Source organism: Pseudorasbora parva, chromosome 4, assembly GCF_024679245.1.
Source record: "Pseudorasbora parva isolate DD20220531a chromosome 4, ASM2467924v1, whole genome shotgun sequence".
NCBI classification, from domain to species: Eukaryota; Metazoa; Chordata; class Actinopteri; order Cypriniformes; family Gobionidae; genus Pseudorasbora; species Pseudorasbora parva.
Genome location: NC_090175.1, coordinates 9,238,346 through 9,266,254, shown reverse-complemented (window position 1 = coordinate 9,266,254; position 27,909 = coordinate 9,238,346). Strand labels below are relative to the sequence as shown.

Below are 27,909 nucleotides of genomic sequence, written 5' to 3'. Positions count from 1 at the left end.
CCTCTTGATGATTTGTTTCATTTGTAATAAAAGAACTAAACACAAAGTTTCACATTTTGAAATACAGCTCAATTAAAATGCAAAACACAATTCCAACATGATAACTGGACATTCGTCAGTGGATTAAACCCAATGAGATCAGCTATAGTTTTGGACGCTATCATGATGATAATACCGTTGTATTCTCTCATTATTTGAATATATTATTATGGTAAATCAAAGTGCCTGAATGAACCCGAATGACCCATTATTTGATTGTTTCACCTTTGTCTCCATCTACAGGTCACAACAAGAATGACAGTCCTCTAAAATTAATTAAAATCCGCCACAAACCTTCATTAACGACATAGAGCACAATCAATATGTGTTAGTCATTCTATTTTTTTCTCTTGAATAAAAACCTAATGGTCAGTAAGTATTTAGTAGTGCCGCTTCTTGTGGTGTTATGTTAATGAGATATGACGTCAGTTTCACGGTACGGAAGCCGCACAGATCCACACTGCGCGATTAACGCGTCCGCCATGCATCAGGCGCCGCCGGTGAAAGAAGAATAACAGCAAGCACACCGATTATATCCCGCAGAAATCACGTAGAAACCCGCGGCGAGCCACCCGTTACCGCGACCCGACGGCCATCAGCGCTCGCGCAGCGGCAGAGAGAGATAATCGCAGACAGACGGACAGAGAGAGCCACTGACTGAAGGTGAGAGCGTTTGGCGGGTTAGCACAGAGGCTAACGGCTACATAAGCGGCTCTGTGTGTTTATTCTTCATCATTATACACGCTCATCACGCACATCTAAGCGATTTAAATGCGTATTATTTAATGTATGATCGGTTAACGCGTCTGATGTAAGCTGGGGAATTGGGTTAAACCGGGCCGCGTAAACAAACACACACTCACACACACACGGCCTACTCATACACACACAGAGATTATACAATTATATATACACAACACACAATAATATATACACAAACTCCACAAAAACACTAGCGTACACGCAGACAAACATGCAGATGTAACTTAACGTTACACACCCTCACACAGGCTACACCTATATCATGTATACATTTGCATATAACTATATATATATATATATATATATATATATATATATATATATATATATATATATAAATAAATAAATTATTGTGTGTGGACAGAATGATAGATAATCTCGTAATATAGCTTATATACTCTCAAATAGATATATACACACTTGTACACTTAATACAAACAACATACACACAAACACCACATACACTCACGTAGAAACAAACATACTCATGTACACACCGTTACACACACATGTATGTTACGTGTGTACATACCATTTTTGTACAAATGGTCTGATGTTCTTCCATTGAAGCTCAGGATGTTGGAGAACACGATCATCTGATCAAGTGATGTTAAATGAGAAAAAATGCACAAGCCAAGCATTTTCATAAGTGCTTGCAGACATTTGAACACACTGAAGATATACTCGCACATTCTCACACGGCCCACTCGCACATCCACAGCCTCCACACATCTTCACACTGTCGTCTGCCTCCGTCCCAATTAAACCAGATCAGATGGTAAAGCTGATGTGTGAACCTCCCGTCCAAGTGCCTGCGGTGGATTAGCCTGGTTTCAAAAATTACGTGTTTTAATTCGGCTATTTGGTCTGAGTGCATGTGTCTGTGGATGGTTTTATGTGTTTTTTTTGCTAATAACTTTACAGAGAAAGCAGTGACTTTGTTTCCCAGGAGTGTGTCTCTTGGTGTAGTGCGCTCATCTGTGTGTGTGTGTGTGTGTGTGTATAGCACAGGATGGAGTGGCAGCCGGATGAACAGGGTTTACAGCAGGTGCTGCAGCTGTTGAAGGACTCCCAGTCTCCGGATACGGCCACACAGAGAGCCGTTCAAGAGGTCTGTGCACTTCACTTATAATAAATATCATTATGATAGCCACTTTTCCCCTGTCGGGCCACAGCGAGAGCAAGCCAGGGCTCTCATCGGTTCGGGCTGGGCTTATAGCCAGGGCCGTAGGCAGGGTTTCATAATCACAGAGGTCCCAAATTTGAGGTAGTAAGGGGGTTCGGAGGCATGCTCCCCCGGGAAAATTAGTAATTTTATTTACATATCTGCGTTTTAAGATGTTAAAGGCCAAAAATTGTATAATAAATGGCTTTCAAAACCATGTCAGTGGGCAGAAGCCTAGATTATTTACCAATACCTTTCTAAAGCTGAGCTTTGACTGATTGTCTTTTTATTTTCCTCTGTGTCCGACTGTGAAGAAAGTAAACATAGGGTCAACTTAGGGCTGCACGATAACTGTTGAACCGTTATGAAACTGTTATTATTTCGCTCCAAATCATAATCCCGATTATTCTGTAGTTATGGCCATTTCACATGTTCTTTACCAAGCTACACTACACCCAAAATGCCTGTAGGTGGCACACCGACTTCATTTAACTAACTATGATAACTTCGATAAATCAATACAAAACCCATGGTTTTGGTATTCACATTAGATTTTTAAAGCAACACAATTCGTTTGCAAATTAGACAAACCACAGTACAAGTCAGGACAACACACAGGACAACAACTCCCATTATTCAGTGAAATCAAGCTACGCCTTTGTTCGAATAAGTGTCCTCTAGGGGCTAAACTTACATACTGTGTCTTTAACTTCACCCTAACAATATTTTTTTTCTAATGAGGATTAAATAAGAAACAAAAACTAGTCTGCATGCATGGCTTTTAGTGAACATAATAGTCAAATATATTTATAATTGGCCACAATATAAAAATTATATAAATTAAATATTTATATATTTATTTATATTTAAATATATAATTGTCCACCTCCCCAGTGAGCTGAGCAGTACAGAGCCTGGACCAGTTTAAAGCTGAACTGAAGACTTTTCTTGATTGTTTTTGTTTTTATTATTCTTACTTTTTATACATTTTAGTTTTTTTTCCTTTTCCATTGTAGCACTTTGAGATTCTTCCTAATAAAAAGTGCGTTATAAATAAAATCTATTATTATTAAAGGTGCTCTAGAATGAGTTGAAACAATGTTAAATTGTTCTCTGATATCTACATGGAGGGGATTTGGCTTATTTAAGGGCAAACATTGTCCAGATACGGTTTTACAGCCCTAGGATGTAATGCTCTGTTTTTGCCTTTTTTGGAAGTCATGAATATTAATGTTGAGCTCTGCTCTGATTGGCTTATTTCAGCAGCTCACAGCAGTTCAGCTTGTGAGTCCTGACCGTCCTGACACAACACAAACAGACTAAATGACACTTTAAGCAGAACATCTCAAATGGAGATTATTTACTCACTTACTTGTTTATTTGGTGTTTTCAGATCATCCGCACATGAGAAAGAGCTCGCGTGTTTGCGGTTGCCAGATATCAGTAATTGAAACCCCCCAAACAGAGTTCTTCTGTGAAAAAAAACCTGTATAATATCCGGTGTTTTACCTAAACATGTCCAATCTGGCAACCATATGCATGTGAGCTCTCTCACGCGTGGATGATCTGAAAACACCAATAAACCAGTAAGCTGCATTTCAGCAATCTTCATTTGAGATGTTCTGCTTAAAGTGTGTCATTCAGCCTACTTTTTAGACTTGTCTTTTTTCGTCAACGATATTGCATGTTTATATAACGTTAGTCACAATGTAGGCTACGCAGTGAGTGTGATAGCCTAATCTGAAATACAAGCATGCGAAAACATCATAGGCCTACTTCAGTTCTCAAAAATATAAATATATAACTTATATTTTTACAAAATGAATAGCCTTGGAAAATGGCTATCATTTTAACTTATATGGTGGGAAAGGTGAAGTTTGCTAGAGGGGTCACGTGAACGATCTGTAAGCAAAGTATCTATGGTTGTATCTTGTAATACAAAATAATATTAACCTTTGTGATTAGATACACTTTAGTTTTGTATGGTACTTGGAGTTTCCTATTGTTACTGTACTAGCATCTTGCGTAAACTAGACAATGCGATCACTTTAATAAACGTTCAATTTAATCATGCATTTTTTAAACAGCTAGTCAATAAGTGGATAAATCACTACTTACTGCTTGCATCAATACACTTGCCCTTTTCTTCAGTTTAATACGCTGAGCGAAGCTTGCTTGAAAAGGGCCGAACAAACGAACGATTTTGAAATAAATTGTTGTAGTTTCCGATTATAATAAACCTCAACCATGACTGTTGACATGAAAAGTCCTCACGTGACGTCCCCTGCACAGCCTGAACATGACGTGTGTCATGAGTGGTGTTTTTGCTATCCTCCAGTGTCTTTACCTGCAGTCTCGATGATTCGGCTGTGTCAGTTCAGCCTGACAATGCACTTGTTTGGACAGATGCAAATGTTGGGGGCGTGCATATAAATGATCCCCAACGCTTGCGTCACGGTTGGGTTTATGTTGAGAAGCACTTATTTTTCTGTGGTGTTTTTAATTCACGAGATTTACATAAGAAGGAGGAGGCAATGGTGTTTGAGACTCACAGTATGTGATGTCCATGTCTGAACTCTTATTATTTCACTATGGCAAGGTTAATTCAAATTTTCATTCTAGGTCACCTTTAAATATAAAGTTCATTAAAAACGTCCATGATGTTTATTTAATATTTACTTCAAATGATGTGCAGTTATTAAGATGTAAATGCATTATTAATGTATTAATCTCTTTGTTTTCTGTGGAATTTGCCATAATATTTTTGTAACGCTTAAAATTAGAAACTGGAGCAGCTGAATCAGTATCCCGACTTCAACAACTATCTCATCTTCGTCCTCACCAGCCTCAAATCTGAAGGTGTGTATTATCCCATCATTCATCCTCTTATCTCATTTCACACACACACACACACACTCACACACACGTTCTCCTGTCACACAAGGAACATGTCTCTGTGTCTCCGCAGACGAGCCCACCCGGTCTCTGAGCGGTCTGATCCTCAAGAATAATGTGAAGGCTCACTACCAGAACTTCCCTCCGGCTGTGGCCGACTTCATCAAGAGAGAGTGTCTCAACAACATCGGAGACCCGTCCCCTCTCATCCGCGCCACCATCGGTCAGTCTGCGCCTAATGTGGATTAACCCTCTAAACCTCTTTAAAGTGTTAGTTCACCCAAAAATGAAATGTATGTCATTAACTCCTCACCCTAATGTCGTTCCACACCCGTAAGACCTCCGTTCATCTTCACACACAGTTTAAGATATTTTATATTTAGTCCGAGAGCGTATGTAAGTGTATGCACACTATACTGTCCATGTCCAGAAAGGGAATAAAAACATCATCAGAGTAGTCCATATGAGACATCCGTGGGTTAATCAGAGTCTCTTGAAGCATCGGAAATACATTTTGGTCCAAAAATAACAAAAACTACGACTTTATTCAGCATTGGCTTCTCTTCCGGGTTTGTTTTCAATCCTCAAATAAAGATTAGAACGGTTATAAATCAGCGGATTGATTCATGATTCGGATCGCCAAAGTCACGTGATTTCAGCAGTTTGACACGCGATCCAAATCAGTACGCTGTGATGTTAATGATAATGTATGGTTAATGATTGTGATCATTAATTTAAAGAGATCGATTATGGGAATTTATGTAAATTGACATCCCTATACTTTGCATTATTGTTGAATTGTTGTGTGTGTGTCCTCAGGTATTCTCATCACTACTATAGCCTCTAAAGGGGAGCTGCAGACATGGCCAGAACTGCTGCCTCAACTCTGCAACCTTCTCAACTCTGAGGATTACAACACCTGCGAGGTAATGAGACACACGTTTGTTTTTGTGACATATGGGGACATTGCACAGGCGCTTTTATACTGTACAAACCATATTTTCTATCCCCATACACTGCCCCTGCCCCTAAACCTACCCATCACACACACACACACACACACACAGCCCCTGCCTCTAAACCTAACCGTCACAGTAAACGTTCTTCATTTTTACTTTCTAAAAGAAACTCCTCCTGTATGATTTATAAGCATTTTGAAAAGTGGGGACATGGGTAATGTCCTCATATTTCACCCTCTCCTGTAATACCTGTGTCATACCCATGTCATTTGTTCTGATATGTCACAAAAACACACACACACACACACACACACACACACACACACACACACACACACACACACACACACAGATGGCTCTATGGTTACTGTTTACTACATATGTACATTCAGAGTTTTTCAAAATGAGCAGTAGTCATCCCAAAATGCAGTGCACTTGATGTGGCCTTCTGTTTGAATAAAAAGTAACCAGAATTTGCTTTATTTGACTGGATTGTAAAAACACTGTATTTTTGCACACAAAAAGTTATAAAGTTGTGTGTTTTGAAGATGATAATGGCAAAGTAGTGAGCAGAGATCAATCAATATCTGGATCATAATTGTGTGATGATTAATCTTCAGAACTGATTTTTCATTTTTATAAATTTGGTTAAAAAAGTTATATATTAATAAATAAATAAAAAAAGCTTTTTCTTGAAAATAGCCATGTACTACAACATTACTGTATTTCATGTTACAGATTGTAAGCACATGCTTTTTAAAAAAAGTCTTAAAAAGTTTGTACTGCACAGTAGGGAGTGCTAGTATTTTCCTGTCTTATTATAGGTTCATGATGCTGAAAATGATTGTTGGATTAGTTATGTCTACTGATTGGTTTAAAATTGGCAGGAAATGAAAGTTTTGATAGTCTTTTTTCTCTTATTGTGACGTATATATCTGAGAGAAATGGCTTCTCAAACAAGAACAAATGTAGGCGGGGCTTGATTTTGTCCTTGTGGAATTGATTGGCTGGTTGTGGTTTGCTATTGGTGGATCTCATGTGAGTGACAGGTTATTGCCCCGCCCTCACGACAGTAAACGCATCATCAGAAGAGATGAGATGCTGCAAGAGGGAGGGGAATTATTTTGATTAAAGATTAGGGGGGTAGATGAAGTCATTTATAACAAATACTGCAATATTCCATAAAAAAAAATCAGAATTGTCATTTTTTTCATGCTGAATTGCTGACTTAAATGTGCATGTGCGTGTGTGTGTGTGTGTGTACAGGGCTCTTTCGGTGCGCTGCAGAAGATCTGTGAGGACTCGTCTGAACTCCTGGACAGTGATGCTCTGAATCGCCCCCTCAACATCATGATCCCCAAATTCCTGCAGTTTTTCAAACACTGCAGCCCCAAGATCAGGTGAAGAACTGCACACACACTTTTTAAAATTGAATATGGTGTTTTATAATGACCAACGTGTATTAATTCACATTCTGTCTTCAGATCTCATGCCATAGCGTGTGTGAATCAGTTCATTATTGGCAGAGCTCAGGCTCTCATGGACAACATCGACACATTCATAGAGGTGAGTTGACCTCCAGCGTACAGTGGTCACCGCTTCCTTCCACTGAGAATTATTTCATGCAGTAACTTTTAGATTTTGCTGCAGAAAGACTTTTACCGACAGTCAGTGTAGACTGATTTAATCCACACTAACCTTACTAATTAGCTTTTTAAACTTTGCTTTAAAGGGTTAGTTCACACAAACTCATTAATTCCTCACCTTATTGCGTTCCAAACCTGTGAGACCTTCGTTCATCTTCAGAACACAAATGAAGATACTTGATGAAATCTGAGCACTCTGACTCCTCCATTAGGGCTGTGACAGTGGCAGTTTTTTTAGAGAACAATTTTTAGAGTAGCACTGGCGGTGGTCGGCCAAACAATTATCATTATTTTTTGTATGTGAATGCTGTTTTACGTGGAAATTATGACATGAGTGAAGCACAACGCTTTATTTACTAAATAAATAATAGGTCCGCAATTAAATGTTACCTCGCAGCCATGGAAACATAACATTCATGCCGAACAAGATACTTAATTTACGTCTCAAGATTTGGAAAAAAAAGGGTGCGTTCACACGTGTCATGTTTGGTTGGATTAAAACGAACCCTGGTGCGATTGCTCTGTGTGGTTCATTTGAATATATGTGAACGCTGCCATCCGAACCCTGGTGCGCACCAAACAAGCGGACCGAGACCGCTAAAAAGATGGGTCTCGGTCCGCTTCCAAACAAACTCTGGTGCGGTTCGACTGATATATGAACGCAACACGGACCAAAGACATGTAAACGGACCAAAAACAGGACGTATAGTCTAGGGATGGCTCGATACCACAATTTTGGCTTCGGTACGGTACCACAATCTAATACCGAAATACCGATATTAAATCAATACCACAAGGTCTGATATTAGCGTGGGTATATTGCACGCGAATGAGAACAATTATGCAAGTTTTGAGTTTATAAAGTGGGAAATTACCACAAATGTTTATTGTAAATTAATTAGCAAAGCTTATCACATCAAATCAGTCATTTGAAAACTTTCTTGTGAGAAATAATTTCAGCAAAAATCTCTCAAAATTAGCAAATTGCTTCTGGTTTCAAAAGAAATCGCACTACACTAAAGCAATCTGCATAATCCGATTCAACATTTCACGCTCGTTTCGGGATGGAGAACGGAAATCAATTGAACATGCAAGAGATTTTATAGCATTTCGTAATACAGTTACAGGAGACATGAGCTTATAACAACGACACACACACACACACACACACACACACACGCCTGTCACTTAGTCACGCTCGCACATTACACATTAAGTTTCCTTAAACAGTCAAATACACAGAATTATGTACAAATGTCCGTCTTTAGTGAGTATTCACATAAACACAGGCGGTTGTGTCTAACGCGAATGTAAACAGTGCAATAGTATGCGTGCAAATATAATGAGATCTAAATGTCATTGGTTGAAACGAACGCTGGAGATTGTGATATTCGATCTTATGTTAGGCTATGTGTGTGTGTTGATCAGTGTTAAAAAAACAAAAATGTCTAAATGAGATGGTTTGAATGATCCACTGACCTGTCGATCTCTTCAGAAGTCTTAAAGTCAGGATAGTGACAGATGCTTCTTGGCTGGGTTTGATGGCTCTTCATCAGTTTTATAAGCAAAGTCATTACAAATGTCACTTCTACTCCTCTCTTTATTCATTCGTTTTGGGCATCTTGAGTGAGATTCAACTGCTTTATCCATTTTGTCCGTCTATGTTGTTGTCACATTTGCCGGTTGTTTCGGGTCAGTTTGGGTAGAGCGCTGCCATCTAGCGGTGAACTTCGGAAAAGCAGCATATACCGAAATGTGCCAAATCATGATATCGTACCGTTTTAAATAAAATATATACCGGTATTTTTCCAGTACCGGTATATCGCGCATCCCTAGTATAGTCAGCTGATTTGACGATGCGCCATATTGTGTAAATGAATGATGTACGTTAGAGGGTAAACGTGGAGCAACGAAGAAGAGCCTCATCAATATTTGGTCCGACGAGCATGTTTCGAAAATGCTAGAAAAAACGCACAAAAAGCAAATCTAGTTCTTCTCATCAAAGGACCTGTGCTGCCCATTTGACGGTACAGACGACAGAACGGCCGTCTCTTTTCTGCACAACGGAGGAAATCCTGCTGATGTTTTGAATGTTTTAAACATTTTCTGAGCTCTTCATGAGTTCTCAGCGGGTAAAATAATGCCGTATGTACACGCATAAAATAATGGCGTTTAATCAGCACACAGCATTGTTTTGAATGTTCGCTAAGCGAGCTCCTCCGTCATATAAGCCGACCAATCAGGTTGTGACCGTCTCCCTGTGCATTTGATTCTGTAACTTTCGGTTCGCTGTTAAAAATGCCAGTGTGAACCCTAAGCGGACCAGGACTATATGTTTTGTTTTTGTTTTTTGGTCCTAACCAAACTAACCGAACTACAAGTGTGAACGCACCCTAAATGAGATTCCATGTCCAGTAGAATACAATGGAGGAAGCCTTTTGTTAAATTCGTGGAAAATCGGGTGACCAGATCATAAAACGCAAAGCTTAAATTTTGCTCACCTCACAATGTCTACCTCTCTCTTTCGCCATGAATGTTATGTTTCCATTGCTGTGAGGTTTAATTGCGGACCCAAGACATCATTAAACTATATCACACAGTCACAGCCCAATACACGTCACAGCCCATCCCTCCATAGACAGCAATTTAATGAACACGTTTAAGGTTTAGAAAGACAGTGAAGACATCGTTAAAATAGTCCGTGTGACTCCAATGGTTCTGCCTTAATGTAACGAAGCGACAAGAATACTTTTGTGTGCAAAAACTAACAAAAATAACAACTTTATTCAACAATATCGTCATGTCTGTGTCAGTCTCCTACACTGTTGACGTAGTAAATACAGTTCGAAGTGCTATGCTAGAAGGCCGACTTACCATTGGCCACTTATCAATGGATAGCCATAGAACTGGGAAGCACTGCACTGGTTACACTACGTCAGCAGCATAAGAGACGTGCACAGATGAAGAGATTGTTGAATAAAGTTGTTATTTTTGTTTGTTTTTAGCGCACAAAAAGTGTTCTTGTTGCTTCATAACATTTAGGTTGAACCACTAGAGTCACACGGACTATTTTAATGATGTCTTTACTGTCTTTCTGGACCTTGAATGTGTTGGGGGGGTCAAAAAGTGCTCGGATTTCATCAAAAATATCTTCATTCATGTTCCAAAGATGAACAAAGGTCTTACAGGTTTGGAATGGCATGAGGGCGAGAAATTAATGACAGAATTTACATTTTTGGGGGAACTAACGCTTTAACGGTAAGGGTTTTCAGCTCAACAATCTGTGTTTGGTGAGTCGTCTGAGCTGACTGAATGATTCAGACTGATGAGTGATTCATTCTGATTCATCATTTGGTTCGACTGATTCGATCAAAAGGACCACATCATCGAGAAATTACTTTGTGAATTGTTTGTTTATTCTTTTTGTTAGGAATAATACAAATCAAGGTTGTAGTAGTTTCTAGAAGGGCACACTTTTTAGCAACCTCGTACATAATAAACACACGTGTTCACAGTGAAGTTATTTCTGTGGTGAAGGCTGAGCTCATCTGCTCTGTGTGGTGTTTTTTTCAGTCTCTCTTTGCATTGGCGGGTGATGAAGACTGCGAGGTGAGGAAGAACGTGTGCAGAGCTCTGGTCATGCTGTTGGAGGTCCGAATCGACCGTCTGATACCGCACATGCACAGCATCATACAGGTAAAACATGCAAACGTCCACATGAGACTAGGGCTGTGCAATATTGATGAAAAATGCGATATCTTGTTAAAGGGGTGGTTCCGTGTTTTTTTCTAGGCTTGGTTGTGTTTATGGGGCGCAGTATAACATGTCTTAATAGAGCGAATGCACGTGACGTCACCGTCAGCTAGAGCGACTGTGATTACGCCCCGCTGAGTGGCAGAAAGACTGAGAGGCAGCATTGGTTTACAGCGCGAATGCAGCGAAAACTCACAAAACCAGGCCTGGCGCCAGAGGGGGGGTAGGGGGAGGCTTGTCCACGGACCGCATAGTCATCGCTGTTCTGAGCTTGAGACGGACTTGATAATAGCGTGTAATTTTCTCACTCAAACCACTGCCACCTGCTGCTGCTTCTGCTTTTAGAGTGAAACGCTGCACATAACTGCTTGTCTGTGATCTGTAATCCTCTGTAAGAATTCGTAGTAATTGCATATTATCAGCGAAAAGGAGCTAGCAAAAGATCCAGTGTGTATCTGTATTTGCACTCATCAAATGATTACATTTCCAACGTGTTTTCACCTCGGTGAGTAATGTAGCCAATCACAGACATGTTTGTAGACTTCTACAACAGAATTGGCCAATCACAGGTGTTGAATTTGGAATCACTCACTGCTCGAGCGTTTGTCCAGGCGCTGAGTTCAGTTAAACAGCAATCCTCTGTAAGTGCAGACATTGTGAAAATAAGAGATTCATTGTACACCAACATCACTGCGGAACTTTGTGAGATTGTGTTTATTGAATGAGTGACAGCTTTTAGTAAATATATAGTCTATTACCACCACTACACGCTTCAAAACACTGACCCGTCCACATATACATGCGGGATTCACTTGAAAAATGTGATGAATGACAGTTATAAACATTCTTGTCGAAATGAGGCTCCTAAAAATGTCAGGAAAACACGATTCCTGGCTGCATATCAGTATCCATGGATCACTGAATCTTTGGTAAGTTGCCTTTAGTATGTTAATAGCAAGGGTTTATGATGTCACCAACCCAGGAAGAAGCTCGCTGTAGTCCAAACCGGCCGTTTTTAGGCAATAAACTGCCGTAACTTTTAAAGACAATATTTCCGTTTGCATTGAACTTTCAGCGCTGTACCTTTGCAGATTCTGTTTATGCTCAAGCAGCGACATTACACACTAACTAAAGTTAAAAAAGTGATGCAACCACCCCTTTAAATAATGGGATATGCGATCCGATGTTGCTATTAGTGTGTAAAATCTTTAAATCTCTAAAAAAAAAATTAAACCTGAGAATGAAACAATTTGTGTTTCACATTCTTTCTGGGAAAAGAAAGCATTCAGAAAGTGACCAGCTGTGTTTTAGCAAACATTTATGTTACAAATCGTTCACGTTTCGGTGTGTGTGTCAGACACGAGACTGCAAGTTATTGTTTTTTGCAAATTATTGTGTTTAACAACTCTTTTTAACGTCAAGCAAGTCCCATAAGTAACAGTTGCGTGCCCAGCCTCCACTCTATGCGTCCACCTAAAATGTACACTTCCCTATGTTGAAGTAGCCTATTAAAATCATTCAGATATTGCCTCCCATTGTGATATGGACATTTGCGATATTTCGATATATTGCACAGCCCTACACGAGACGTTATGCAGTGAAAAGGTATTGTGTGAGGTTTGAATCTCATCTGTGTTTCTCTGCAGTACATGCTGCAGCGCACGCAGGACGCGGATGAGAACGTGGCGCTGGAGGCGTGCGAGTTCTGGCTGACTCTGGCGGAGCAGCCCATCTGTAAAGAAGCTCTGTCAGGACACCTGGTCCAGTGAGTACTGCAGGCCATCATTACTGCGAGCCTCTGTTTGAGAGATCTGCTTTGAGTGAGGTGATCTAATGTTAATGCGCTTCCCTACAGACTCATCCCCATCCTGGTGAACGGAATGAAATATTCTGAGATTGACATCATTTTACTGAAGGTGAGTCACCATGTATGAGACGTGAGTCTGAGATATTCCTTTAAATCAAATCATGTTTATTGCATTAGGTAGTGTGCTCACTAGGGCCCTGTTATTTCCGCAATGCGGAAAACGTGGACGGAATAATGAAAACCAGTCATAAACAGGGAATTTAATGTTTGATGCGCAGTTTCACTGAATTTTTCGTTTTTGAAGGATAAATAATAAGCAGGTCAGTGCACTTAAAATTAAATCACTCTATAGATTAGTGTCTGTAAATATTAAACCGGAGAAAGACTATGTAGATCATGTGTGAATGATTGGCGCAAATGTGTGAGTTCACAAAAAATGTTTTTAGCTTTTTATTTTTAGTTATGATTTAACTTCAGCAAATTATAGTTTGCTAAGGTAACATTTTTAAATTTTCATAAAAAACATTTTCATCTAATATTTATGTTTTAGGTTCTAGTTGCAGTGATTATGCATATAGAAAGACAGTGTTTTAAATTTGAGTCATTTGTTTTGAGGATGTGGGCTACCCTGCTTGTGTATGGAGGACCAACCCTGCACAAATTAAAAATAAATAAATGAATGAATGATTAAGTAAATAAATTAGTAAATAAATAAATATACACATATGTAAATTAATAAAAACATAAATAGATAAATAAATGTGATAATAGGAAAATAAATAACAGAATAAACGATTTGATAAAATAAATATGATTCATTTTTAATCAAATACAATTTTGTATTATCTTTCCCATAATTTATTATTTTCTGCTTTTATAAAAATAGATCTTTTTAACTTTTATTTATTTGTTAATTAAATTTAACATTTATTTGTATATTTATTTTTATATTTATGCGTTCATTTATTTTTTTACATTTATTTTTCCCTCATGTATTTAATTAAATTAATTGATCGATTGATTCATTTCTTTTTCCGTGTGCAACATGGAAATGAGGAGGGCGGTCCTTGTGTAGCTTCAGCACATCATTGGTTGAGAGTTCACCACAGTCTATGAAGCTCACGCACGCAGAATCAGACCAGCTGAGGAGAGTTGTCAGTAAATGACGGCCGCATAGTTCTTTCATTAAGCAAACGTATCAATGTTTCCAGCAGTTTGACCCATTGAGAGATACGTTTCAATGGTACTTATCAGAAGAAAGTGTGATGGTCGTCCCACCCCTTTCTACCATCTGACTCACGGGTTTTGAATGTGCTGGGACATAGTGTTTTGCAGCGTGTCTATTAATTATCGCGGCAACATTTCAGTCTTTACTTCCACGTCCATATCGGAATATAACCCTCCTAAAACATCGATAAGCACATCTAGTTTTAACAACAGTAATTTGATGCGTTTTTTTCCAACTTCATTCGCTAAGTAGCGCAACTCTAAATTAAACAAGCAGAAATGTGTGCAAATTGGACACAAGTCGAGACCACGGGCACGGAGCTCCTTACTATCCGCGCTGAAGCGGAGATCGCTCGCCATTATACGTCACATCCGGATGTCACGTGTCAACTCGACAGAAAATAATAAATTAAGGGAAAGATAATACAAAATTGTATTTGATTAAAAATGAATCATTTATTTTATCAAGTCGTTTACTCTGTTATTTATTTTCCTATTATCACATTTATTTATCTATTTATGTTTTTATTAATTTACATATCTGTATATTTATTTATTAATTAATTTATTCATTCATTCATTCATTCATTTATTTATTTTTAATTTGTGCAGGGTTGGTCCTCCATACTTGTGTGGTATGTTTTTGATTCACTAAAAATAACTGATTGTTCGTGAATCGTGTTGAATGTTCGTTTTTGCGTGCAGCCTGCAAAGATAAATAAATAGAAAGACTAAGATTAGTTCACTTTTAAATAAACATTTACTGATAATTCACTCTCCCCCATGTCATCCAAGCTGTCCATGTCTTTCTTTCTTCAGTCGAAAACAAATTAAGGTTTTTGATGAAAACATTCCAGGATTTTTCTCTATATAATGGACTTCAATGGGCCCCAAACGGTTCAAGGTCCAAATAACAGTTTCAGTGCAGCTTTAAACTACACCAGACGATGAATAAGGGTCTTATCTAGCCAAACGATCCCTTGACGTTGGTGGAAGTACTGAGTCAGTGTTTACAAATCTGCGGAAGGAGGAGCATATACACATATTCAGATGTCTTAGTCTCAGTTGATTGTTTAAAACGTTTTTACAAACACTTGTAAACACTGACTCGGTATTTCCGCCTACGTCGAGTGTGACCTTTTCAACATTGTTGCGTATGATGTGATGTCACAAAACAGCAAGACGAGCATTTGTGCTTTTAAACAAAAAAATAAAGTTTACGTTTTATATGTCCGATCGTTTGGCTAGATAAGACCCTTATTCATCCACTGGTGTCGTTTAAATTATCAGCAAAAGTTTATCTAGAAAGTGAGCTAATCCTTTAAGTACCAATATTAGAACTGGCATCTTGATTTTTCAGAGAGTGTATTTTGATACCCAGCCAGCTCTACAAATGTATTAAGATCTCCTGTGAAGTGAGCACTATGTAGGGGCCGTTTGAATCAGAAAACAGCTGCAGTCTCTCTCTGTGTGTGTCTCAGGGTGATGTGGAGGAGGACGACAACGTTCCCGACAGCGAGCAGGACATCAAGCCTCGCTTCCACAAGTCCCGAACCGTCACGCTGCAGCATGAGGGAGGAGAGGGCGAGGAGGGCGAGGACATTGATGATGATGAGGATGACGACGACGACACTCTGTCTGACTGGAACCTACGTGAGTAATCCGACCAATCAGTTCGCTGTAAATGTTCTCACGTGTACGTAATTGAAATTGTCAACACTGTTATTGACCTGATTCAAGCTGAATAATGACACTATTGGCTTCTGTGGAGCTGCTTAAAGGGTTAGGGTTCACCCAAAAATGAAAATCGTCATTAATTCCTCACCCTCATGTGGTTGGACACCCGTCAGACCTCCGTTCATCTTCACACACAGATGAAGATATTAGTGTTGAAATCCGATGGCTCAGAAAGGCCTTCATTGACACCAATGTCATTTCCTCTCTCAAGACCCATAAAGGCACTAAAGACGTCGATACAAAGCCCATCTCACTACAGCGGCTCTACAATCATTTATGAAGCCACGAGAAGTTTTTGTGCGCAAAAAATAAATAAATAAATAAAGACTTATATAGTGATGGCCGATTTCAGAACAAAGATTTGAATGGTAATGAATCATTGAATCGGTTAATGATTCGGATCGCCAGTGTCACATGATTTCAGCAGTTTGATACGTGATCCGAGTCAATGAAGGCCTTTCAGAGCCATCGGATTTCAACACTAATATCTTCATCTGTGTGTGAAGATGAGCGGAGGTCTGACGGCTGTCATTAGGGTGAGGAATTAATGACAGAATTATCATTTTTGGGTGAACTAATCCTTTAAAGCTGATTTGAACTTTAGTTCTGTGTTTAGAAATTGTTGAAATTTTACATTTTTTTTGAACGAAACTGAATCAACATTGATCTCACAGATTTATAACTCTATTGTCTTTTTAGTGCTTGTCTTATATTTGATGAAGTTTGCATCATTGATAATTTTCTTGTTTATTATTGTGAAGCTGCTTTGAAATGATCTGTGTTGTATAAAAGGAGATATAAATAAACTAAAGGTGGCTTGAATATATTCTTGTGTGTTTGTAGGGAAGTGTTCTGCGGCGGCGCTGGACGTGTTGGCTAACGTCTTTCGGGATGAGCTGTTGCCGCACTTGTTGCCGCTGCTGAAGGGTTTGTTGTTCCACCCGGACTGGGTCATCAAAGAGTCTGGGATACTGGTGCTGGGAGCCATTGCTGAAGGTGTGTGACACACACACACACACGTAAGGTTTTTGTGAATTGTGGGGACTTTCCATGAGCGTACATTCTATCCCCCTACACTGCCCCTACCCATCACAGGAGACATGCTAAATTTTTACATTTTCAAAAAAACATAATTTAGGATGTTTATTAATCCATTTTAGGGACCGCTGGCTGGTCCCCACAATGTGGGTGATCTCAGGTTTATATTACATTGTGGTGACATTTGGTCCTTGCAGAAACCCTGTGGTCACATCCACACGAAGCAGAGCTTTCCCAATTCAATCTTTTTTTCCCCCTCATTTCAAGAAATATCTGCGTCCACACGAGAGCAACGAACCCCACTCAAAGTGATGTAGTATACATGCCAGACCAGTGTGTGGCGCTGTCATTCTGCCACAGAAATACACTAAAAGCGGAGAAGAGTTGTGGCTAGAAGGGGTACAGCAGTGGTTGGTGGTGAGGAAAAATCTCACAATAAAATAACAATAAATTTGCTACTTACCAGATTGTGTTTTATTAACGCCTACCCTACCGTTTCACAAAATATACGGATTGGCTGTACACATGAAAACGCAACGATGTCTGTTTCCGATTTATTCACTCTGGGACCCAGTTTAAAAAATACCGGTTTCAGGCTTCCAAAACGCTGGAGCCGTCTGGACAAAAACGCAAATACGATACCAAATTTTCAACGTGTACAGCTAAACGCGTCTTCGTGTGGACGGGGCTCTAGCCTAGAAATCTAGACGCACCCGAGTTGGAGCAAATTTAATTTGCAGTCTGGGTAGTCTAGCAGTTCTCCATTAATTTTGAGCTGGAAAAACCAAACTCTGGTCAGGCCAATCACATCGTGTATGGAGTCGGTGGGCGGGGCTTAACATAATGGCGGCAGAGTTGTGCTCCTTGTAAACAAAGAAGCTGGCGAACGACGGTCTGTCAAATCGACTCTGGAAGACTCTGAGCTTTTCTTTGAGAAGTCGGCACTGAAGTCATTCTTAAAAAGGGAAGATGTGTACTGAGTTTTGCCGAACGGATACGGCGAAAGTTTAATCTGTCAACTAGCTCCACTTCACCTTCTTCGTTGCTCTGGTTGGTTGTATGCATCTCAATGTGTCTCTGGCTTGTCAGGCTAGACAGGGCCTGAATTTCCTGAATCCTCTGTCTCTGTCAGGCTGTATGCAGGGGATGGTGCCATACCTGCCCGAGCTCATCCCGCACCTGATCCAGTGTCTGTGTGATAAGAAGGCTCTGGTTCGCTCCATCGCCTGCTGGACGCTCAGCCGCTATGCACACTGGGTGGTGAGCCAGCCGCCGGACGCCCATCTCAAACCGCTCATGACAGAGCTGCTCAAACGCATCCTGGACGGCAACAAGAGGGTGCAGGAGGCCGCCTGCAGGTGTGTTAAGAATGATGCTTGAATGTTTAGCGCGGAATAATTTTGGCGTAATTAATTAACTCTGTGATGTTTTTTCCAGTGCGTTCGCGACTCTGGAGGAGGAGGCGTGCACCGAGCTGGTCCCGTATCTCAGTTTCATTCTGGACACTCTGGTGTTTGCGTTCGGGAAATATCAACACAAGAACCTGCTGATCCTCTATGATGCCATTGGCACCCTGGCAGACTCCGTCGGGCATCATCTGAACCAACCGGTAACGACACGATTTTACACTAAATTTGCAAACATCCCTTTTTACATACTGTCACTTTAAAGGTGTCATGAAATGGCTTTTAATTTTTTTTTTATACTGTTGTCTGAGATCAACTGAGGTTTTTTACATTAGAATTATAACTATATTATATTAAACTGAATTATAAATATACTGTCACTTTAAAGTAAGATTTTGTGGTTCTGTGAGTCTTCTGCTCACCAAGGCTGTTATGTGATCAAAAATACAGAAAATACATAGGCCTGTCGCGATAGTCGATAAATCAATTAATCGCACGGAAAAAAAAATTAGCTCTAATTTTTCCGGCCACGATAATTGCCATTTGCATGCTTTTTTGTTTTCCACGTCTCTCTCGTTGACTGCGGTCGCCTCGTCCGTTTGGAGGTGTTTATACTCGACGTGCAGACCGGGTGCGGCGTGATGAGACGTCATGCTCGGCCAGCAGATTCGTCTGGAACTCGTGGCTCTTCGGTTGCGGAGCCACAGGCAAAGTTACGAAATTTGACGTGCACAACGGCAAGCGAAATGGGGTCTCGCGCACTCCGCGTCGACGTCATTTTTGCCGCGCACACCCTCGCGCTCGAGCGGACGCGTCGTGTATAAACGAGGCTTAAAGCTGCACTGAAGTTTGATAAACGCAAGTTATTCTTCAGTTCAATCTTTGTGTGCTAAAAAGGCACAAGTTCCCGTAGAGATAGCAATACACATTCTCCTTTTTTGCCAAATAAATGAAAAGCATGTCATCAATGTCTTCTCTCTTGCTGTATCAATATATCACTTTCCTTAGAGATGGTCAAGTTCAGTTTGTGCATGATTAGGCTGATATAAAAAATTTTTTTTTAATACTGTATCCTAAATTGTGGATGATTAATATATCATATGCTGAAGTATTTCTGGATTAAAAGAAAAAAAAAAACAACAAGAACCGTACAGAACGGAAAACCGTGACCCTAAAACCGTGATATGAACCGAACCGTGGGTTTAGTGAACCGTGCCGCCCCTAATATGCTCCTAAAACACAATCATCCATTGCAGTTTTCATCCATTTTATTTATTGTTTTTGGTACTAATTTAAATGCATTTTTTTAAACAGACATAGTCCATGCTTTTATTGTTTTTGGTTGTTTTGTTCATTTATTGTGGTTATTTAAAATGTTTTTTCCATTTTCAGTGTAAAATAGTCTTCAGAAATTAAAGTTTATTGAAAAGGTGTACCTGCATTTTTATGCCATTATCATTATTTTAGATTAAAATGGTCTCAGAACGACAATATTATCGTTTATCGCAATAATTTCTTGGCCAATTTATCGTCCAGCAAAATGTGTTAGTGACAGGCCTAAAAATACAATAAAATGTGTGAACCATTGCCTTTAAAAATAGATTATCAATGTTGAAAACAGTTGTGCTGCTTCATATGTGTGTGGAAACTGTTTTCAAGATTTTTTGAAGAATCGAAAGTTCAAAAGAACAGCATTTATGTGAAATGGAAAATTGTGCAGGATAAATGTCTTTACTGTCACTTTTGATCAGTGTAATGCGACCATGCTTAATGAAAGTGTTAATTTATTTCATAACAAAACACTTACTGACCCCAGACTTTTCAACAGTAGTGTCACTTCATATTGCAATGTATACTGCATTTGTAAACTTGTTTTTCTGGTTTTATTTTTCAAAATAAGTTTACATAATTTTATGTCTGTGGGTGTTTGTATACACAGACATACCCATGCAAATACAATATAATACACACATGCACACGCACACACACGCGCGCACACACACACACACACACGTACGTATTATGTAAACAAAACTGTGTTAGATGTGATTCATTGCTATTTAATCGATTTGACAGCGGTAATTGTTGCCTTTTTCTAAACATTTTAGTGTCACTAAATCCTATTAGTGCACATGTAGAGCTCTGTGTGATCGTGTGTGTGTGTGTGTGTGTGTGTGTGTGTGTGTGTGCAGGAATACATCCAGAAGCTGATGCCGCCTCTGATCCAGAAGTGGAATGAACTGAAAGACGAGGATAAAGACCTGTTTCCCCTGCTGGAGGTGAGGCACTCAGAACAGAGTGAACGCCTTCATTTCGTAGTTTTAATGTCATATAAAATAAATAATAAAACCTTTCTAATTGTAAAAATGTGGATGAATAAATGCCCCTCTTTTCTTCTGTGTTTTGTGTGTGTAGTGTTTGTCGTCTGTGGCTACAGCGTTACAGAGCGGTTTCCTTCCATACTGCGAGCCCGTCTATCAGCGCTGTGTTACTCTGGTGCAGAAAACACTCGCACAAGCCATGGTGAGAACACACACTTACTCAGCACATCTACATGTACATCAGTGAAGCAAGGAGTCATTAACGTGTGTGTGTGTCTGTGTGTGTGTGTGTGTGTGTGTGCGTGTAGATGTACAGCCAGCAGCCGGATCAGTACGAGGCTCCAGATAAGGACTTCATGATTGTGGCTCTGGATCTGCTGAGTGGTCTGGCTGAGGGTCTCGGGGGTCATGTGGACCAGCTAGTTGCCCGTAGCAACATCATGACCCTTTTGTTCCAGTGTATGCAGGTACAGTGTGTGTGAGGGGTTATGGACACACTGTGTGCCGGACTGCGTGTCTGATGTGATTTACTTATTTATTTGCTTGTTATCAGAACTAATCTCCTGCAGAGGTAACTTATTCTGGCTGTGTTTACACATTGCATTAAAGGGTTAGTTTCCCAAAAATGAAATATATGTCATTAATGACTCCCCCTAATGTCGTCCCACACCCGTAAGACCTCCGTTCATCTTCACACACAGTTTAAGATATTTTATATTTAGTCCGAGAGCGTATGCAAGTGTATGCACACTATACTGTCCATGTCCAGAAAGGGAATAAAAACATCATCACAGTAGTCCATATGAGACATCAGTGGGTTAATCAGAGTCTCTTGAAGCATCGAAAATACATTTGGGTCTAAAAATAACAAAAACTACGACTTTATTCAGCATTGCCTTCTCTTCCGGGTTTGTTTTCAAACCTCAAATAAAGATTAAAACGGTTATGAATCAGCGTATTGATCAATGATTCAACAACACACACACACACACACAACAATTCAACAATAATGCAAAGTATAGGGATGTCAATTTACATAAATTCCTATAATCGATCTGTTTAAATTAATGATCACAATCATTAACCTCTTAAATCTGAAGCAGGGGGGCTACTATGTTTCCATATTACAGCATATTGATTCGGATCGCGTGTCAAACTGCTGTAATCACGTGACTTTGGCGATCCGAATCATGAATCAATGCGCTGATTCATAACCGTTTGAATCTTTATTTGAGGTTTGAAAACAAACCCGGAAGAGAAGACAATGCTGAATAAAGTCGTAGTTTTTGTTATTTTTGGACCCAAATGTATTTTCGATGCTTCAAGAGACTCTGATTAACCCACTGATGTCTCATATGGACGACTCTGATGATGTTTTTATTCCCTTTCTGGACGTGGGCAGTATAGTGTGCATACACTCTCAGACTAAATATAAAATATCTTAAACTGTGTCTGAAGATCATCGGAGGTCTTACGGGTGTGGAACGACATTAGGGGGAGGAGTTAATGACATTTCATTTTTGGGTGAACTAACCCTTTAACATGTGATCGCTGTGATCCTATCATGCAGATTGGCTCATCACGACGATCAGGACATGCTTACATTTGTTCACGTCAAGTGGTCGCCATCTGGATAAATGATCGGATTTATGTTTACCGTACAATATTAAATTAGTTATGTAATAGGCCTTTACGAAGTATAAAACAACTTTTCGCTTTATCCTCTATTAATTGCAATGCCCATACCATGGGATTTGTGATGCATTTATATACACTCCATCTCAATAGGGTACTTAATCTATATTAATCTTACACTAAACAAAGAAAAGTTATTCCGACGCATTGCATGATTGAAAGGCGAGTGGACACGCATTAATATAGGCTTCTGTACAGAAAACGGCATTACACGGTCCTTAAAGGGTTCATTCACACAATTTTAATTCTGTCGTTAGTACTCACGCTAATGTCGTTGCAAACCCGTAAGACCTCATGCATCTTCAGAACACCGTTTAAGATATTCACGGGTTGTGATCGGCATGAGGGTGAGGAATTAATGACAGGATTTTCAGTTTTTATATGAACTACTCTTTAAGGGGCGTTCCCCCCACTCTATATTGAAGAAATTGGAGATTAATTTTAATAAACATGCTGAAACAACAAAAGATATAATTAAGATAATGTTGCACAATTAAAATTAAAGATGATAATGCATAAGAAAGATAACGCAGCCTCTGCTGCTATTGACGTCTACCGGAAGTAAAGTTTGGGCCATAATAGTGCGCATTATTATACGGTTTATGTTATTTTAATTAAGCATATTGTTATAATACAAATTAATTTTAAAAAAAGGTAATTTCTTTTTAATATTCTGTTGTTAACTATATTATACATTTATTTGCTTTATATGATTTAGTTTATATTATTATTTTTAATAATATTTTGAATTTTGTTTATTATACTATTTAATTTACTATTATACATTGTTTTATGATTTGTTTATTTTATTATTAATTGAATTATTTACTATATTATAAATTAATTTTGTTTATTGTAAATATAATATTTAATTTACTATATTATACATTTATTTTTTCATTGGTGTTATGTTCATTTGTTTGAGTTATTTAAATTAACTTTATTGTTATAAAATAAATGTATTATTTTTTAAATAAATGTTTTTTAATAAATATAATTAAATATATTATGGACTTATTTGTTTTATATAGTTTTTTGTTTTTATAATTCAAATTATTTATTTATCTACTAGTTAAAATATTTAACTTGAGTTAAATGAAGTATTATTATTGTAGTATTTGTCCTGTAAAGCGTGCAGCTGACAGTGAAGCTCTTGTGTGTAGGACACGATGCCTGAGGTGAGACAGAGCTCGTTTGCTCTGCTGGGCGATCTGACCAAGGCCTGTTTTCCACACGTCAAACCCTGCATCGGTAAGATGACATGCGCTCATTTGACCTCTACGAGTCACACTTATTCATACGAATTCTTCTTTGAAACTGTGTGTGTGTGTGTGTTTAGCGGAGTTCATGCCTATCCTGGGGACGAATCTGAACCCTGAGTTCATCTCGGTGTGTAATAACGCCACCTGGGCCATCGGAGAGATCTGCATGCAGATGGGTGAGGGTCGTCACACTGACTCATTGAACTAGAATATGATCATCTGACGTGTGTGTGTGTGTGTGTGTGTGTGTGTTTGCGCGTGCGCGTCCTTGTTTATATTACATCGTGGGGACCAAATGTTCCCATAAGGATAGTAAAACCTGAGATCACCTACATAGTAGGAACAAGCCAGCAGGTCCCCACTTTTCAAAATGCTTATGAATCATACAGGATGAGCTTTTTTGAGAAAGTAAAAATGCAGAATGTTTCCTGTGATGGGTAGGTTTAGGGGTAGGGGCCGTGTGTGTGTGTGATGGGTAGGTTTAGGGGCAGTGTGTGTGTGTGTGTGATGGGTAGGTTTAGGGGCAGTGTGTGTGTGATGGGTAGGTTTAGGGGTAGGGGCCGTGTGTGTGTGTGATGGGTAGGTTTAGGGGCAGTGTGTGTGTGTGTGTGATGGGTAGGTTTAGGGGCAGTGTGTGTGTGATGGGTAGGTTTAGGGGCAGTGTGTGTGTGTGATGGGTAGGTTTAGGGGCAGTGTGTGTGTGTGTGTGTGTGTGTGTGTGTGTGTGATGGGTAGGTTTAGGGGCAGTGTGTGTGTGTGTGTGTGATGGGTAGGTTTAGGGGCTGTGTGTGTGTGTGTGATGGGTAGGTTTAGGGGCAGTGTGTGTGTGTGTGTGTGATGGGTAGGTTTAGGGGCAGTGGCAGTGTATGGTGATAGAAAATACAGTTTGTAAGGTATAAAAACCATTGTCTATGGAGAGTCCCCACAAAGATAGTGAACCAGACGTGTGTGTGTGTGTGTGTGTGTGTGTGTGTGTGTGTGTGTGTGTGTGTGTGTGTGTGTGTGTGTGTGTGTGTAATAAGGTGATTGTGACCACTAGATCATGTGTTGTCGTAGGTGTGGAGATGCAGCCGTATGTGGCTCTGGTTCTTCCTCACCTGGTGGAGATCATCAACAGACCCAACACTCCTAAAACCCTGCTGGAGAATACAGGTATGACCTCTGACCTAATCCCATCACTTACCTTTCAAACAGCTGATAAATAATCCTAATCCGACCCTTAACTCCTGTTCACAGCCATCACGATTGGTCGCCTCGGGTACGTCTGTCCACAGGAAGTGGCTCCCATGTTGCAACAGTTCATCAGACCCTGGTGAGTCACTACATCTAGAGGTGTTTTTTGGAAGAATCACTTGTGGTCAGTCTGCCAATCAACATGCCTACATCCCCTTTAAATACAGTTTAAAAAAAGACTGAAGTAATAATGCTGAAAATTGAGCTTTAATCACAGGAATACATTACATTTTAACATATATTCAAATGTGAAAAACAGGTTTTTTACATGGTAAAAATATTTCACAATAGCTCAATAGAATATTTCAGAATAGAAAAATAATTCCCCAGGAACTAGTGACTTTGGGATGGTACTCGGTGTGTGTCGACTGCAGGAACCGGGGTCTAAATGAAGTTTAGAGTAAAAATGACCCCCTCAAAACGGCCCTGCTCGCGAGGTAGCTCTTTTTCAAAGTTCAGGAACTTTCGGGGGTGGGACTTGGACGATGAACATGCTAATTGGTTGAGCTCATGCAGGATTTTATTTCAACCTAAAAATCTGTTATTTCAACCTAAATAAACATTCAAACAAAAAAAGTTTGCCATTCAAATCAGTAATGGAGTTTAAAAAATATGTCAGATGGACCGATGACGAGGTTCAGGCTTTATTAAAGCAGCACTAGGTAACTTTTCAACCTTCATAATATATTTTCAAGACTCTTGTGATGATATATCGACTTACAATAGGTTGAATGACACGTCTGCCATAGCTTGACGGGGTCTGTATCGTTTTTAATCGTACTTTTAAACTTCGGGTTTCGGGTAGTAACCCGAGAACAAAAAGAACTACAAAATTCGACTGCTTTACGGCATATACGTCACTTCCACCAACACACACACTTCCTTACATTCGGACGTGCGAGCCCAACTTTGTTCGTCGGATAATATAGTCATGTCCAAAGCAGCTCAGACAAATAAGAAAGAAAAGGTTTTGTTGGAGGAAAGCAATAAGAGAAAAACGAAAAAGTGATGGGATTAAAGGCAGGACGAGGATCAGCATTGGGCCAGCGTTTGCTCGTCGGCGTGAGCTGAAGGAGGCGTGCCCGACCGATGCTGTCCTGCTTGATACGGTGATTACCGACCACTCAAACATTGAACTGAAGTATCATAGATTCTGTAAAACGCTAACCAATAGACTACTATAATGACGCTTGTAAACGTGAGCATCGCGATTATTTGGCGTTTGAAAAAAATAAAACCCATGAAATTATATTCATATGACATGCTGAAACATGCCACTGACTGTACCTGGGATGAAGACATTTCACACACGACGCAAGCAGAACTCCTGTAATGCAAATGCATCTGTCATCTTACATCCTCTGTTGTAGGATGACAGATTTTACGACAGTAGTAGAGGACAATATTTGTTCCCAACTGTAGGGGGACCCTGAGAGCAAAAGTTACCTAGAGCTGCTTTAAGTTTACTTACAAAATCCAGCTGGAAATGGAAAAACTCGTGCGCAGTCCTACGTCACCAGATTAATCTTCAAGCTACTTTAAACCGTGATGAAAACGCAGACAGCAGCAGGTCTGAGGGAAAAAGAGTTCCTGGGGGAAAAAATCCAAGTAATTTCGGTGGAAACTGGGCTAATATTACAGTTTTTACTGTATTTTTGATCAAAGAATGCAGCATTGGTGAACATGAGACTTCTTAAAAAAATACTTAGTTATCAACCCATAAGGATTACTTTCATTGTCTCAGTAAGTTAATTTGAATTTACATTTCTTTACGAAGCCAACTTATATTGTTGATTTGTGTTTTTGCAGGTGTACATCATTGCGAAACATCAGAGATAACGAAGAGAAGGACTCCGCCTTCAGAGGCATCTGCGTGATGATTGGTGTAAATCCTGGCGGCGTGGTCCAGGTCAGTTCCGGTCCTCCATTGTGATCGACACGGATGAAACTCGTTCCTTCATCACTCGTTTCCTCTCATCTCTCTCTCCCTCCTCAGGATTTCATCTTCTTCTGTGATGCCGTGGCCTCCTGGGTCAACCCTAAAGATGACCTGAGGGACATGTTCTACAAGGTTAGACGCTGCGTTACATCCAAAATGTCACGACTTTGAATGATTCCAGTTGTTAAATGAGGTTGTTTCTGTGTAGATCCTACACGGTTTTAAGGACCAGGTCGGCGAGGAGAACTGGCAGCAGTTTTCGGAGCAGTTCCCGCCCATCCTGAAGGAACGCCTCTCTGCATGCTATGGCGTGTAGCCCCGCCCCTCTGCTTCACACACAGCTCACGCTGTCAGGTTAGTGACGGCTGTTGATGTCCATTAGGGCTGGGAATATATCAATATTTTTCCTTTAGAGACGATATGTAATGAGGCAATACCGTTTATATCGATATACAGTAGTTTGATATGAACGCATATGAAAAATAGCGGAGTGACCTGATGCAGGCAAAGTGCATGATACAAATTGTCCTAAACATGACACATGCTTTATATTAACGGAAGTATGCAAGATTGTGGCCAAAACTGGTACTGCAATCACTTTGAAATTACTGTAGAGCGGTGTATCCCCCTCCCCGTCTCGAGGTTGCCAGATTGGCTGCAGGATCAACTTTAAAATATTGAGGACCCCCATATTGCCAAAATGGCATGATCCTCGTTTCATAACACCTGCGAAGATTCGACCGTGAGATCGGTGGTCGAATCCGGCTCTGCATATCGATGCATCGAATCTTCGACTATTCGGGGTCACCCCTACTTCATAGTACTGATAATCTGTTATAAAAATAAAATGCTTTGTTCTTATTGGTCTCTTTCTTTCTTGTTTCTCTCTTTCAGTTGAACCTTTAGGAGGGGGGAACTCATCCATCTGTGTATTGCACTGCCCTGATCATGGGGGAGAGGGACGCGATTGGCCGCTCCGCCTGACGGACAGATCCCACGCCCTTTGTGTGTCCATGAGGGTGGGT

General features: G+C 39.8%; 2 protein-coding genes across 3 annotated transcripts in view; both read left to right on the top strand.

Moving 5' to 3' along the window:
- The window catches only part of dcaf15 (DDB1 and CUL4 associated factor 15), a 100,331-nt gene that overhangs the window by 38,682 nt on the left and 33,740 nt on the right, over nucleotides 1–27,909 (top strand). The gene's annotated exons all lie outside the window — the stretch shown is intronic.
- On the top strand, nucleotides 482–27,909 carry tnpo2b (transportin 2b). Of its 2 annotated transcripts, none has more exons than XM_067442592.1 (25): nucleotides 482–702; nucleotides 1,813–1,912; nucleotides 4,750–4,825; nucleotides 4,935–5,084; nucleotides 5,681–5,787; nucleotides 7,087–7,220; nucleotides 7,305–7,386; nucleotides 11,040–11,162; nucleotides 12,866–12,984; nucleotides 13,075–13,135; nucleotides 15,735–15,906; nucleotides 16,834–16,986; nucleotides 18,161–18,386; nucleotides 18,466–18,637; nucleotides 20,627–20,713; nucleotides 20,850–20,957; nucleotides 21,064–21,222; nucleotides 23,614–23,701; nucleotides 23,790–23,888; nucleotides 24,769–24,864; nucleotides 24,949–25,024; nucleotides 26,755–26,854; nucleotides 26,942–27,016; nucleotides 27,093–27,238; nucleotides 27,779–27,909. In XM_067442592.1, the coding sequence occupies exons 2-24, from the start codon at nucleotides 1,814–1,816 to the stop codon at nucleotides 27,198–27,200; spliced, it is 2,670 nt and encodes an 889-aa protein (XP_067298693.1). In that variant the 5' UTR covers nucleotides 482–702; nucleotide 1,813; the 3' UTR covers nucleotides 27,201–27,238; nucleotides 27,779–27,909. The 2 variants fall into 2 exon arrangements, with proteins under 2 accessions (XP_067298693.1, XP_067298692.1); XM_067442591.1 differs by having other exon boundaries at nucleotides 1,808–1,912.

What these genes read in the sequence shown, in the direction of transcription:
- tnpo2b (XM_067442592.1), top strand. Translation starts at nt 1,814, where the DNA reads ATGGAGTGGCAGCCGGATGAACAGGGTTTACAGCAGGTGCTGCAGCTG. An exon ending in ACACGTCAAACCCTGCATCG is followed by an intron (nt 23,702 to 23,789) that starts GTAAGATGACAT and finishes GTGTGTGTTTAG; the next exon opens with CGGAGTTCATGCCTATCCTG. An exon ending in AGAGATCTGCATGCAGATGG is followed by an intron (nt 23,889 to 24,768) that starts GTGAGGGTCGTC and finishes GTGTTGTCGTAG; the next exon opens with GTGTGGAGATGCAGCCGTAT.